This window comes from Parambassis ranga, chromosome 21, assembly GCF_900634625.1.
Source record: "Parambassis ranga chromosome 21, fParRan2.1, whole genome shotgun sequence".
Classification (NCBI taxonomy): domain Eukaryota; kingdom Metazoa; phylum Chordata; class Actinopteri; family Ambassidae; genus Parambassis; species Parambassis ranga.
In genome coordinates this window covers 21,358,418-21,374,535 of record NC_041041.1, presented here as the reverse complement: position 1 = coordinate 21,374,535, position 16,118 = coordinate 21,358,418, and the positions used below count along the sequence as shown (strand labels likewise).

General features: G+C 39.7%; 1 protein-coding gene across 1 annotated transcript in view; it reads right to left on the bottom strand.

Moving 5' to 3' along the window:
* Window positions 1-14,858, bottom strand: part of LOC114426382 (general transcription factor IIF subunit 2-like) — a 32,590-nt gene extending 17,732 nt beyond the window's left edge. The window contains exons 1-4 of the mRNA XM_028393755.1: window positions 14,703-14,858; window positions 14,226-14,299; window positions 14,012-14,030; window positions 13,581-13,725 (exon numbers count right to left, since the gene is read on the bottom strand). Of these exons, the coding sequence (XP_028249556.1) occupies window positions 13,581-13,725; window positions 14,012-14,030; window positions 14,226-14,299; window positions 14,703-14,768 (304 nt within the window). The 5' untranslated portion in view covers window positions 14,769-14,858. The remainder of the gene's footprint in view (window positions 1-13,580; window positions 13,726-14,011; window positions 14,031-14,225; window positions 14,300-14,702) is intronic.
* Window positions 14,859-16,118: the final 1,260 nt, after the last annotated feature.

Sequence of the window (16,118 nt, the reverse complement as noted above, 5' to 3'; positions counted from 1 at the left end):
TTTCAGTGTGAATATTTTACAAATAAAAGTGAGACCCAAACTCTTGGTTCACAGTTGTTTTGGAGTGTATGTGCCTGGTGTAGCAATCCTGTCAAATCCTAGTTTTATTTATATTAAGCGTGGATATGCTGCTCTATTGCATATAGAATGTCATCATTTACTAGATGTGGGGTTCAACACCCTTTTTGGAATCATGCACATGTAAAACACCATCTGAAAGTGTTCAGAGACGAAAATAACACAGACTGAATGGCATTTCTTTGTTCTTTGTTACACTCTCCAGCACAGTGGAGGGTGTAATTTTCCTGGGTTTCAAATCCCAATTAAAATCCCATTCTGCACAAAATAATTAAAAAGTGGATTTAACTGAACAAGCTATGGGAGGCTTGGAGCCATAGAAACCTATTAACAACCCTACTTAGAATTATTAGCTGTAGGGCTGTTCAGTTTTAGCGTGTTCACATCGTGTAATTCTACTAAATTTGATGTGTATTGCATAAATGTGTGTTTGCAAAGAGAACTCAACCAAAGGCCAAAAGTATTGACAGCAGTTATACTGCCTGGTTCCTGATCGGTCACCACTTCTACTTAAAGTTTAGAGTGAAATATGTTTTGCTCCAAAGCTGATAATGATGATGAATGATAAATAACTGAAAATGCAGAAGTGTGATTGTCTAGGTTTCACTCCAAAAACAGAAATTTTAAAGCTCAGCGATCAGTACATCGCCACACTACTGTCAGTGTGTGATAATACACACGATCAGAAACTTGTAAAAGTAGGTATGTATATCATTCCAAACAGAAATGTGAAACTTGTCAACTATAACTGCATAATTTAAATGTGAAGCCCAAATAAGAGCTCATAAAATCCAAATATTTATCATGTCTGAATAGAAAACTGGAATATACATACACATTTATAGAGGTTCCCAATAAAATCCCGACTATTATCATGTGCATTTAAACCTATGGACCGATGCTGTTCTTAAACTTTTGTTTATTATGTTTTGTTTTAGCTGATAACTTCATCCCCTTACACACATCCTGCATGATCACATTCTCAGGTTAGCCTGTGAGCAGCGTTTAAACCCATTTTGCATCATTAACGTCGCCCAATCATGACACGGCGACATTTGTCACACATCGTCAATTAGTAGTTTAATTAAACCGTGCTTGGGTGCATGCTCACCTGTGATAGTCATTGTCACAGTAGGTTGTGCTGGCTTGCTGCCACAGCAGTGCTTCACCTGCAGGTGCCTTTAGGGAGCACGTTTAAACCCTCACAGACTTAATGAAGACGTTTGGCATTTTTAAAGTAGGTCAGTCTGCTGGATAAATCCTGGCCTCTTCCCTCAAGGAGGATCTCTTTTTATCTCTCTCTAACTACATTGTGCTCTGATGTGTGTCATCATCGATGTTGCCAAAAATATACTATTTTTCCAAACTTCATCAGTTGACACAGACTAATACACGAATCATTGTGCCAGTGAGTGGAAAAGAAGGACAGGCATGTCAGAAACGACAGTAGACCTCATGTTTGAAGTGATTGTTTTGCATTGGTCACTACAGGACAGACGAGATGTTCTCTGTAACTGGGGGCGGGGGGGCAAAGTGAGTGAGACAACATTAGTAAAACTAATATCAGTAAAAATCTAATAGCCCATCCAATGATATTTTCAGAGGAACCCGCCAATGATAGCCAGGTAAAGAAGGAAAAAAAGATGACGGGACAGGAATATGATGCACAAAAAAAATAAATCAACATCACATTAAATATATTAAAAGGCCACATTCATATAATGAGAATAAAAAGATTAAAGAATATTCAACACATATTTGTCACCAACTGTCGATATAAATGTCAACAGATGGTGGATTTTACCAACATTTAAGTGCAGTGCAAATTAAGTAATACAGCACATGTATATACTAGGTCAGGATTACAGTGCATGCTTATGAAAGTGTGTAAGGATGAAGAAGCTGCTCTGGCACGGGGTGAGGTTCTTTGTGCCAAAGCAAATGCAAAACAAGTCTAGCCTGGCCAATATCCAAACTATGTGGAGCAGGGATGCGTCAGGATCCATTTATGGAATCTTGTGGGAGTAGAAATGTTTAAATTAAATTCCAAGAACTAAAAAGCATTCATTACCTCTTTTTTCATTATTGGAGAGAGAACCTCTGTGAGACAGGGGCCTCTGTGTGGAGCTGTCTCAGCATAAGGACAGCAACAATCAGCCACTTTTGAACGAACAACATTGCTCTTGTTACCTTAAAGTGTGGCCCCACCCCACCCACCCCTGAAACCATCTGCTATAGTAGGCAGCGTCGTCAAACCCATGGCCCAGCGGCCGCCACCAACCGTCATGACTCACACGTCCACATCAACCTCTGACATCAGGCACAACAACAACGCACAAACACCTTGGAGAGAGGGTAAAGTCAGCACTGACGCTTTACTATCAACAACATCAAACCTTTGGCTGTTTTTAATTGCAGATCAGCAGCATGCATTTTTTATGCCAGTGACTGATTTAGTTATTAGGTGCAGGGTCAGAGTGATCCATGCATCATCAAAAGAAAGCAGAGGGGTGATAAGACAGAGAGAGAGAGAGGCAGTGAGGTAAAAATCTACCATCAGCTGCCTTATCTCAGTCTTTTCACCTGTTGCCAGGCAAAATCAACTCCTACATCGTGCACTCATGAGACTCTGTGTGTCTCTAACACACCCATCCTTATCATGACGCCTCGGTCGTGTGGTGCCGCTCAGCCAGAAAATGACTAACACACCTCAGATTTTTATCTTTTAACTCCGGAAAAAGAAGCAAGGCAAGAGGAGGAGGAAGAGGAGGAGAGACTGAATGATGAAGAGGAGGGGGAGGGGAGGTCAGGGAGGCCTCTTCTTCCACTCTCAGCTCAAACAAAAGAGGCAGCAGCAACCATTATACACTAACAAATAAGAGATGAGAAACAGATGCACAAAAAGGCAGGGGCTGAACAAAACAAGGTTTAGGGAAATGTTCCCATGCAAAAATATTTTACGATTCTATAAAATATTCTGAAACAACATAAACAACTCTGTAGGCTTATTTTTCTGTTTTAATGTGGCATGAGATCAGTGTATGACTTTCTGGGGAGTGGTAATGCAATGGTAAGTACTAGCAATAGAATTTCTAAACTTCATAGATTTCCCCTCCTGAGAAAGATCCAGATTAACATGGATCTGTAGATGCACATACAAACTGAGAGGGAGTAGCAAGAAAAGTGTAGATGTAAGGAGGGTAGAGGATGATGGATCTCCAGCAGAGCCACAGCTCACAGACAATGAGCTGGAGGAGGAAATCAGCGCTAACCTGCACTCTACCCCTCTACTGTATGTGTGAAAGGGCCAATCAACACACTTTGACACCACATGATGACACTGGAGAGATTTCTGCAATAGTGTTTGCTGCTGTGTGTGAATTAATTAATTGAAGTCAGTGCCAAAACGTATGTCTTTGAGAGACGTTTCTATGATTTGTGCTTAAAGTGTACTAAGAAACAACACTTATTAGGACACAGATGGAAAAATCAAAAGGTCTGGTCCAGGTATGTACCCTCTGTATGTCTGCAGCATTGTGAGCTGTCAATCAAACTCTGATCCTGACCAAACAAGCAGTCTGAGCAATGGAGGAGAAAACAAACATTACCAGCTCCTCTCTACAGCTGGCCTCATGAGACATAAGCCTACACGAATGTTTCTCACAGCCACAGTAACAGTATTAACCATCACGTAGAACTGACATTTTAGGTTCCATCATTAAAATGTACATGGTGGTCTTTTGATCACAATATATTTAAATTACAAAAAAAATCATGCTATCAAGTATCTACTGTGTCCAAACCCAGTTTAGCATGAGCATACATTTGAATAATGCTAAAAATAAAAAAAAAATAGGCCAGAAGTTTAGTGGCTGGCATAGACGCAGTCTGGGGTTTGTGTGCCCTTTACAGCTGTTTGCTTCTCTCCTACTTGCTGTGCTACATACAGTGAATTTTAATACAAATTCCCAGTCAAGCTGGAGTATTACTGATCCCACTTCCCATCCCACTTTTAACAAAAAAGTGACTGGGCTGCACTTTCAGTCATTAAACCAGCATGTTCAGATGCTGTCAGATTAGTTCTGAAAGAAGTCACTGCCACATTTTCTGAATCGGACCCCAGCTCAGGAGCATCAGGATCAGCTGCTGCAATCCATTCTAATGGTGGGTGAGCAGAATGAGGCAGCTTTGAGTAAAATCCTCCCACACAACAACAACTAATTTACTCTGCTCAGACATCTCATACAAAAAAAGAAGAAAAATGTAGCCTGTGTGATCTGTGTGCGCATACACATCAGCCCAAACTATAACTGTAATAAAGAGCCCAACTAGTGCCCACATGACCCGGCTATAATGTGTGTTTTTAATGTGTTTTTTATTCATGCATCAGTGACAAAGGCAACTCTAATATACCTCTGAAAACCCACCGGTGCAGGTCACCGGAGTTCCTGGATGTTAAATGCCGAAATGGGCTGTTAGAGTAAATTAGGTTCCTCATTTGAAATGCAGCAGTGGAGAGAGGGAAATAAAGCACAGCACCAGCTCTCTGACTCTTTGATACAAAAAGACAGACTGCTGAAAAGAGAGCAGAGAATGCAGACAGAATTATGGGAGGAATGACAAATCACAATTTTACCAATTTCTTTGAGTTGAATGTGCCTTGTATAAGAGAACTGAATAGAAGTAATTGTAAACTAAAGGGGGGGGTTTCCATTATGTGAGGGTGGGCTTTGTAGGCAATGTGAAGGTCATGAAAACACTGCGTTTTCCATTTTCATAGAAAAAAATGAGAGCTGTAGAGGCTCACATTTGCATCACTAAAAACCTTTCTCAGCGTCCTACTATCAGATAAGCACATTGTATCTGCTGACGACCGAGCATTACAATCTAACCCTCCATCATTATTCTGGGTGTGTCACGTGTCTGTTGTGTGGGAGCCCAGCAGGGGTCAGATAAACCTTTATTTCAAGAGGCAAAACAGAAATGAGAACATGGATGACATTTCTCTAGCTAAACAATTGCTGGCTCACTCACATTTTTCACTTCATGCAAAAACAAACGCACTTTTCCAAAGAGAATAGCAGAGCTAGTGACTCAGCGCATCGCATCCCTGTAACTAAACAGAAAATAAATCTGCATTTTTTTTAAAAGAACCTCCGAGGTACAAACAACGATTTTTAATCCATGTATTTACACCTCTGACTCAAGTTAGTGCCCAAAAAACAGCAACAAACCATCTGCCTGCTTTCAGACTAGCTCACTCTCCGGGGTCTCTGCAAACCTTTTTCCTATTTCAAAGTTTTTCTATACAGGTGAAATGCTCCCATCATCAGGATGCCTCACATCTATCCAACCATCCCTTTTTCTCACTTATCTGAGGTCAGGTTGTGGGGGCAGCAACCTAAGCAGGGAAACCCAGACCCTCCTCTTTCCAACCACCTCCACCAGCTCATCCAAGAGGACAGCGAAGTGTTACCAGGTCGGCCCAGAGATATAATCAGTATTCCTTGGATCTGCCCCGAGCCCTCCTCCTGGATGGAACAAGATATGTTTGCATTAGAAGGGCTTTCAAAGTGTAGTGATCCACAAATTAAAAAAGCTTGAGCTATATGCTCCTGGTATGGTCTCACAAGGCAAACAGGGGTGACAATCCTGACTAAGACAATCCACACAGCCCCTAATGGAAACATGAACCAGGATAGGGTACCTGAGGGCCCACCCTGGAGCCAGGCCTGGAGAGGTACACACTGGTGAGGAGCTGTGACACAGAGAAAATAATGGAACATTTGTTGCCCACTTTTAAATGAGCCTTCAAAATAGGACATGCTTGTGGTAGCCTTCAAAGTACGCAGCTGCTGAGTGAAGACACAGCTAACACTGTGTGCAATATCCCAGAACACACTCCAATCGTATTTAAGTGCATTGTTAGAAGACAAAACATTCTAGAAATTAATATTCATTTAGACTTCTTAAGCTGCACAGTATTATTGTATTGTGAAGTTGTGAGCTAAATAATTCATTATTATTACATCAGTGTATGTTTGTGGGTCATTTAGCTTTCTGTGTTAATTTTTTTAAAGTAAAATTCAAGCTGTGGTAACTTAATGAATCTGACTTGGTAATTCAATTTTTGTCCACACATAAGTCATTATTTAACTCATATGGATTTATTCTACTAATTGTTCTGTTAGAAACAGATATAAAGGACAATTCTACTTAAACTACTCAGGCTGTTAATTTGGGCATATGCTTAATAGTGATACAGTCAGCCAGCAGACCTGCCAACACTAAATGTATGTTTTAAAGTGTTTAAGGTGTTCTTTGAGCTTGATGGAGTAAAAGCCAGTACAAAATGAGTCTCAAGGAAAACATCTTCTGTTGCAGAACTGATGAAGCTGCTTGGATGAGCAGCGAAACGTCTTCTAGAAAACTCTACAAGTCCAGACGCCTTGCTTCAACCTTCTCTACATCTTCTGTTGCACTTCTTCCAGAACATTATTTTATACAGAGATGTTGTTTTTCATGGACAGTTTGTTGAACTGCTGAATTTCTAAGCCCGATGAACGAAAACATTGAGATAGGACAATTTTGCTTAAAACTTAACCTTAACAACTGGTGTTTATAATAATGGTTGAGTCTATCTTTATGTGGTACCTTAATAAAAGTGCTTGTTATATATAATGGAATCCATACATTCAATAGTCAGCCTAGTTTTGTCTCTTCCTACTCATTGGTTTTAACGTATATCAGCTTGTTATGTGTTACAACCTAGAAATATTTTTAATGATATAAATTTTATGGAAATTGAATTTTTCATTTTTTTATCGTTTTTTTTGAATAAAAGAACGAACTCTATGACATCAAGAAGTGAGAAGCATGTGGAATATAAGAACACAAAGACCAGTGTTACAATCTGTAACCCTTCAATGGGCTGTTGTAAAAAAAATGACTAAATTAAAAACTTAAGGTAAGAACTGGCACTTTATGTACTTTAAGGTGCAAAAACACCTTTCAATTATAGAGGAATAGCTAATTAACTCAACTTGCTGGTAGAATATCATTTCAGAAAAAAAGTTCTCATAACTCTAAAAAGATTAAAGCTATTTATTTATTTAGCCAAACAGAAGTTTCAGTGTGTATAATAAAGGCAACAGTTAAATATATAATAAAATGTGTACTTCACCTTTAGATGCACTTAGCTGAAGCTGTCCAGCCCATTTATATCAATGAGGCTAGAAAAAAAAACACTTCTCTGTATAATGCAACACAGTTCAACAGCACCGCACCACAAACTGCAGCCTCCATAAGCACTGCACACTCGAATTAAAACCTCTCTAAAACACCTCCAACACAACTGCCCATTACACCCCACAGAGGTGGGATTCATTGCAGAGGAGCTGCACTACGCAGCATCCGTTTATCGATATCATACCCACAAACTGGCAATTCTGTGTGTGAGGGACAGAACATGCAATATGTGTGTGTTTTGGTACTGTTCACAGAGTGATGTGCAGGTGCCCATGTGACGGTGACCTGGATAAATGAGAAGAGGACAGCTGAGCCAAAGTGAACAATAAATAACCAGTGCAACAAATGTCAGGAGGTGTCAGGCCTTTTTCTGCATAGTTTCTGGTAGTGCTCTGAGAGAGTTGACAGCTTCAACCAGCCCTGTCAGTGAAAATACCCCTGGGGCTTGAAAGCAGAGACTCTAAAGAGTGCAATAAATGTGGGCAGAACAGCCATGGAAACAGCCCAGCTATAGCAATATTAAAGCACAACTTCCAGTACAGAGACAGGATGGCTAAAACCTGGAGACAAATGCCAAAAATTCATACCACAGGCCCTGAATCCCTCTGAATGGAGTCAGATACAGTGAAGCATGGGTTGCTAGTTTCGTCTGAATTTTTTTCCAGGAGGTATCCAGTGAAGAGATATTCCTCTTCAAATTCTCTGCAATTCATGAACCACACTTTTGGAATGAGCCTACAAAGCTAAACGGGCCACGCTCCTTCAATAAAACTCCTACGACAGTCTGCCCAGCATCCAAAAGGTTTAGAACATAATGCTACTGCATGAGAGGAATTTTAAATAAGACAGCAGGACTGCAGCTAGTCCTTTTCACAACAATGTGCTCAAATGTTTCTATATCTTTATATTGAGCCTGCTTACAGATCTCTGAACGGATGCCCACATCTCTACTTCTGTCAGTGACATTGTTTTCATGGTTTCCTGGTTACAATAACAGCCAAGCCCATCACTGCCACTGATACTGATGAGTGGTCACACTACAGACAGAGGACAGAGGACTTGATTGGTTCAATCCATTTATCTATCAGGTTTCCTTGAAAGGACACGCACTAATACAATAACTGAAGGTATCTTTTTCAGTACCGTCACAGATGACTGCATCATGACTGAGCAACACATCAGTCAGATACTGCTCGAGGTGGTCCACGTATCCATCTGCATGTGTGCTTCAAGGAACGTGTCGCACTGTGGGGAGCACAGTGCTCCAACTAAAAGCTGGTTAATAGGCTCACCTTCTCAGTGAACTGGATACTGGATCTGCTAAACAGGCATGCCCAAAGCACATTACTGTTTTTGGCTTATTAGCTTGAACTGTTTTCATTTAGACGAGGTAATGGATGTTTCCAAATCATTACTGTACGTTATATTCTTGCATTATTTATTTATTTATTTAATTTTCGTCAAACTATAACATCATTAGGCTGGAAACAGTACTCACATGGTAGTACCGGTAGTCATTCATTTTTAATGTGTTTTTCCTATGACTGGAAGCTGATGGATGTTTCCTAACCAATAATGAACGTTATAGACATTTAAAATATGTATTTTTATTTCAGTAATACAAACTTTAATATCTATACGCTTGTTGCTAGAAAAAACAGTAGTCAAAGGATAGGATAATATCTATAAGATGCTTCATATAATGTGGAACTTTATTTAAGATACGGAGGTATCGGTAAAGGTCCTGTAAAGCCGTTTCCTCAAATCAGTATATGCCGTAAGCACAATGTCACAATGCGATGTTTCTCTAATCCAAGTTGAGCATCATCAACGTCACTCCACTACACGCAGCAAAAAAGCTTCTCTGCCATTTTTGTGGTTACTATGGTGAGGAGTTCCACCACAAACACATTTGACATGCACTTTAAGAGAATGCCAAGAGGAATCGATTCACTTTCGTGCCAATGATATTTTTTATTTATGCTAGCACTTCTTGCTTTTTCAAGGTTAGACATCAAGTCCATTCATAAAACCCTATTGTTCAACAAGTATGCAAAGTAACACTTCTCGGAGCAAAACCGTGGATTTGTTGAGCTGACATCCTTTTCAGTCATTTCAATAGGACTCAAGGATTGCAAAGTTCTAGTACAAGGCTTTACAGAGGCAGCTGAAGGAAAGTCATACTGTAACAGAGCTGTGCATTACATCTGGCTTTCTCTTCTCCCCTGCACGCTTCTGTGGCAGCTAAAGCCTGTTGCTAGGCAACCTCTTAATCAATACCTGGTCCTTTGCCGCCGGAACAAAGCAGAACAACGAGAGGGGAAATAATGGAAGAACATTTAGCTAGCAGCCGTACAGTACAAAAGCCATGTGTCAGACGCTATCCGTGTATGTATCAATCAGTGACGGTCACCATTAGCAACCTCTTGCTATTGTTGGCACTTGAATAACAGAGGTGGAGGAATGCATTATGCAGACTCTGAAATACTTAAATTAAAGAGATTAGGCACTGCATGACAGGCTGAATTACATATTTTCTAACAAACAGACACCCAGAGTTTTTAAAGAGTAATAAAATTTGTGCGTCACCAATCACCTAAAGTCACAAAGCACAGCAATCAACTTCTCTTCATGTGATATTTAAACATTGTTGTTATAAGATGCTGAAATAAACATGGTAGTGCTTCTGGGAATTCAGAGATATCCTGCATTCACCTGTTACTGCTACTAGATGAAAAGCAGGGGATACTTTATGTGAGTAGGAAATTATCCAGTGGGCACAATAATTGTCTTGTTAAATATGTCATTAGCCCCACCATGCTATAACAAAATTGGAGCACTAATTATTAATATCACCATCCTGAACTGTTCCTCTCGACTACAAACTTTCAATCTCCTAAGCTTTATTTGCATACATGGAAGTGGGTAAGCTGACAGCCGATGTACATTATTTCTAAAATGTAAACTTTTACAATGTAGACGTGCTGTGTCAAAAAGCAGTGTGTATAAAAGTTGTTGTGAAAAGAAAAGTATCAGACTGCAAGTGTAGATCAAACAAGTGAAGGTGTGTATGCGCAGGTACAGTAAGGTTGAAAAGCTGCTCTGTGTTTGTTTGCATGTTTAAGAGAGCGAGACTGAAGGAGAAGTGAGTGGGAGACCGGTGTCATACTGTACACCTTCTTGTAGGCGAGTGGGGGTGGAGCTGAGCATTGGTCAGGTAAATAGAGACCACACACCAGCGCATCTCAAAGGACATTATCTTTCTTCTTGTTTCAGGTGCACTTTCAAACCAGCTATCTGGAGCACTGACACCTTTAAAACAAACTCTGCAGTATCCTACTTTATCTACATTCACAAACAGAGGATGGCAACACTGATGAATCTGACACACTGCTTTTGTACTGTTTTTGCTTAAATAACAGCAATGCAGAGTGTGCTGGAGTGTTGCTGTTTATGGTCGTAATAAAAGACCTAAGTAATAGAAAAAAGGAACTGAAAAATCCATTATCGCATGTAGGAGGTATTAACACACATGCATGTGTGGGTGCATTTAAAGTGCAGGAGGGCGGTGATAGAATAAACCCTCATAAAGAATAAAGAATTCCATTTTTCAATACAGTTTAGCCACAATTTATAGACACAAATGTGATCATAATGATGATGACAACATCATTATATTAGTATAAAACCTTTTCTAATAGTAAAAATAATTACTATATAATAATAATGCTAATATAATAATACTCGATTGAGTGGCAGTGTTTCTTTTGTCAGATATGGCAGAAAGTGGTTTATACGTGTGTATTGAGTTCATTATAGGTAGAAATAATATCACATCCCATGATGTTTTTGCACTGAAAACTGTTTTTTATAACCAATAGCAAAAAGAATATCAGTAGTTATCTTCTGTTCAATTTCACTTTCCTACACACTTAAACCATTTGAAAGGATTGCATAATATCTTCAAAATTCTGGATGAATACTAGGCTTGTGTTTTGGACACCCTGACAAGGCAGTGCAGGGATTTGAATTTACACTAAGTAATATGAGATCAGATTTAATTGCATTATATACATATAAGTACATGCTGTTCTGTCACCCTGCTACGTGCTCTGCCGATAACAGAAATAATCTCAGAGACGTGCCCTCAGGTTGCATGTAGTATATTCTGTCACTGTGTGCTGAGCTGATTAATGAGAATCCTTCTGTTCCCACTCAGTTGATCCTCATAACGTGAATCAATGTGCGTGTTGATTCACTGCTGATGCACCAAGCTCAGACTTTGTTCATCACCTAAAGGATCACCTAATCCTGAAGGGGCAGCTCTTTTTATCTGATTCAATTGCTTTTCTATTTGCATTCAATCATTCATGATGAAATCATCCACAGGGACTAAGCACATTCTTATCCACAGGGACTTCAGGGAGTTTGACCATGAACGTACACTAGAAGTAACTGACATAACAATGGGAGTTTTTTCCTGCCTCATACCAGAGCTTTACACCTAAAGTGTAAATGATTCATGCCGTGATCTTGGAAAGGTTAACCCTGGACATTCAACAGGGTGTGTGACATGGACTCCATATGCATTAAAGGTCAGGGCCATTACGGGTTCTGGTCACTGTTAAGAGGACATAGAAGTGAGTTTGCACACTGTTGTGAATGGTATCTACAGTGAATCTATAGGCATGAATAGGCATTGTGCTGCAGCGCCCCCTTCCTGAAAAAAGGGCTCACATTTGCCACTGAGATCCAAGTGTACAAGCAGTATGCCACCTTGGACAAGCAGAGCACATAGATCGAGCAAATATTCTCATATTTGCAATGTACTCCCACTTCTTCATTATTCATTACAGTGACTAATCTGTTTACAATAAAAAACTGATGATTTCACTTCATATGTGTGGTACAGCTTTGTGGTTTGCTTGTGTAAAAGTTCCTTTCTTCTCCAAATAACACTGCTCTTTTTGGATTGACACCTCCTACACAGGATACAGGTTTGGCCTCTAGTCAAAATATAGGCATTAAGCTAATTTGGCCATGCCCAGGGGACATTAAAATATGCTTCTTGTTTTAAGACAACACCGCTCTAAATATGTGCACCCCTTTATCAGCATTAGAAAGGAAAATACTACGAGAAGCAGTGATTTCATTATTACAGAGCTGAGGCACCATGGGAGGTACAGAACAGCTCTTGACACGTTGCTGATTTGAGCACTCAGTCCTCTCTTTATTTACTTCTTCACTAAATTCAATTTCTTACTAAAGCAGGGCAACAGTCCCTGATTTAATTTTATTGAATTTCTGTTTCTGTTCCATTTCAATTCACTTTTAATTGTCAGTAATTCCCATTTGTAATGAAACAATAATTAAATCAGTTCATTTTTATTTAATTTCATCACTGATCCAGAGCTGTCCCTTCCCAAAGTAACATCCTGATCTACTGTCATTCTATTTCACTCAAAGACCACCAACTATACAGTTACAGCTATTTTTAAGAGCATTAGGTCGATGCAAATTCATTTGGCTCAGAAAGCAATATGATGGCAGATCAAGGCTGGCAGTGGGCTGCCTCCACAAATCTGAAGCCACTCTGAGCATCCTCATGAATTTTACAGTGCAATCAATGTGAATACATCACCAGGAGCCTTCCATCAGAGCATGTTAAGCTAAGGGACTTGATGAGCTAAGGCTACTTCAATCAGTAATGACACGTCAAGTGAGCAGGTTTTCTGTATATTAGCTGCTGACAGAGCAAGCAACAGAAAATTCTTGACCATGTCTAAGTCAGAGAGAGGATTCACCACACTGTGGATTTTGATCTTGTTTTATGATGTCAAAAGTCCGTCCTAGCCCAAACTATTCATGCACAAAGTAATGTTCTTGCCCATAAAGTAAACAGACAGTCACCAAAAACAAAAGAAACTGGCATTCATCTGGACTTAGGCGGCAATATGACTCGATTTATTCTCATGTTTATCTTATCATAACCCATCTAACCTGTAAAAACCCTGACCTGTTTCATTTGGTTTTGCTGGTATTTTGATTAAAGCTGTTAAAAAGTGTCTAAAGTTTAAGTCATATATCTGTTGAAGTTACAGACCTTCCTAGCTTAAAAAGCAAACTTCCCTGTGGACCGTCACAGAATACAGTGTCAATTCTATTTCAGTCTGAGCCCTCTAGCCGCCTACTGAACATATGTTCCCGATCACAGAAGAAAAACGAGGACTGCAGCAGCTGAGTTGGAAACTGACCTGTGTCGCTTTGGCTGAAGACAGCCATGGTCTGTCCGCCTACTGTGTGCATAGTGAAGGGATGATCTCTTGGGACCTGCAGTGATGCATTGTTCTCCCCCACAGTGCTCAGGGCAGTCAGCTCCTTGTTCAAGCTGAATCGTACCTGAGAGACACAGTCAAAACACAGCTGAAGAGTCATACCGACAGCCTGCCCTTTGAATAAATAGGGTCACATATGAAGTGAGGAAACTGTATCGACTCTAGCAAATGGTTGTAATAGGATGCAACAAAGCAGAGAGAGAAAAACAATAACAAAGAGGAGTGTAAATACAGATGTGATTTAACTGTAAGTGTACAGTGAGAGTAGTTCCTGTGAGACAGCCGCCATCAATCACCATTTAGAATCACACATACACACCAGCTGTGTGCAGGATTATATTGAAGCTCACCTCTGTTTTACCCTGCTTCCTGTCAGGAGTGTAAGACAAATATGCATCACTGGTAACATGGTCACTTTATGACATGTTAGCATTAATCACCTGAGTTTTAACTGAAAACAGCATGTGTTCAATTCAGTTTAGTTGCTAATCAATTTGCTGTTGATCAACTAATTGGCCAATCATGCATACAGCAGATACAAGTCTTATTAATGGGAGCACATACTTTCCAATGGTCATCTTTCCAACTTCTGCCTTTTCCGCGGCTTTGTCCCACTGCTGTGACAAATACTTGGGAACCTGTGGAAACATGACACAGAGGTCACACGCACATCACCACATAAACCAGTTTAATCTCTAATGGGTTTTCAGAATAAGGACTTAATTCCTCCAAAATAATGGCTCCACACTTGAAAATAATGAGTCTGACTCTTTTACAAAAATAGCCTCCATGTTGCAAACTAATGGGAAGGTTTGTTAAAATAATAACTCTCTGTCCATATGGTGTAAATAAGATGAAAGGACTGTAGAATAAGTGGCGTTCTGTCTGGCTCCTAAATTCAGCAACATTTAATATAAGCTACATGAGTACAGCATGTCTGAATGAACTTCGGTCATCAATGAACTTCAAGTCAACTTACGACACGTAAATCACACGTTTGCATTTCACGTGAATGTTTTCGTCGTTTGCAGGTGAACAAACCTTCACAAGCCACACGCCTGTACTTTGCCTGACTCCAGTGAGGTTGACCTCCGTTTTGTCCGACATTTTGTTAAAACTGTGAGAGTTACGACAAAGTGTACGAATAAACAGGAACAAACAGGAACTACAGTCAGCGGCGCATTCGCTCGAGTTTACACAGAGGCCCCCAATTAAGCTGCACAGCTTCCGGTTTACTTCCGGTTCTTATTTCGTTTTAATTATGGAACAAGGTGTGAACCTGTTTTTTATTTACTTTTATAATTATCAAAAGTAAGAAACATTTTGTTTGTAATTTAAACTCAGAAATTACTAGTACATTTTATAAATTAATTAGCCTTTAGTATATTTGAGGGAGAATTCATAGTTTAATTTTTTTATAGGATATTTTAGCCGTGATGGGCAAATAAGCTACAGCCTGCAGTATTCCACAACTAACAAAAGATCCTTATCATCATTAAGGTTAAACAGACTTAGGACAGATGTAACACTGCAGCAGGAGCTCAGCACAGTTTAACCTAACAGGTCTGACCTGTGTGGCCCAGTAACAAGAAGTTATTCTGGTTATCAGGCCACTGATGTCCGTGCACTGGCAGGTGGCGTTCTTGATGTACTGTTGCTCCGTTGATCACTAACATTTAAATCACCAAACCACCTGCTGCACGGGGGAACCTGTCAGCCACCTCACAGCAACATGCAAATACTGACCTTTTCTTATTGTTGTGCTTTCATTTTGAAATCCTCCTACTGGCTACCTGGCTGTTCATAGTATGGATTTGCAGATAAATGTCCTATTGATATAGTAGACTCAAGGTCAATTTACCATCTTACACATTACCAAGAAGAATGCTTATTCAGTTACAATTTAAAGAGTCAATATAAAATTAGGCAGACTCAGAGCCTGTGGATCGACAGCAAGCACTAAGGAAACATGGAAAAATAACTCCCTTTCAACAGCAAATGAAATGTCCAAGGAGAGGGCACTGCAGGTGCATAACCACCACCATATTTATCATCGTGTTTGTTCACACTCAAAAGGAATACCAAGACAGTGCATTCACACAAGGCAACAAATCAATCTGATTCAACAAACAGAATAAACAGAAAACTAAGTGAAATCATTAGAAGAGATTTTAAAGGCCTGGTATTACACAAATAATCATCATATTCTTTGTCGTCTTCCATTCATTTACAAATGTACAGCTACTAAACTTTGTTTTATCAGATACTGGCAGCATCACCCTGTGGACTGTCAGAAAACCTGCACTTAGAGATGGAGGAACATCAATATGAGGTAATACTATGTGAAAACCCCCAAATTACATTGTTTTCTCTGAATATTAGAAGTGGAACAAATATCAACTGTCTCCTTCAAATGTCTTTCCTCTTCTGTATACAGCTGTGTGATATGCATAAGTT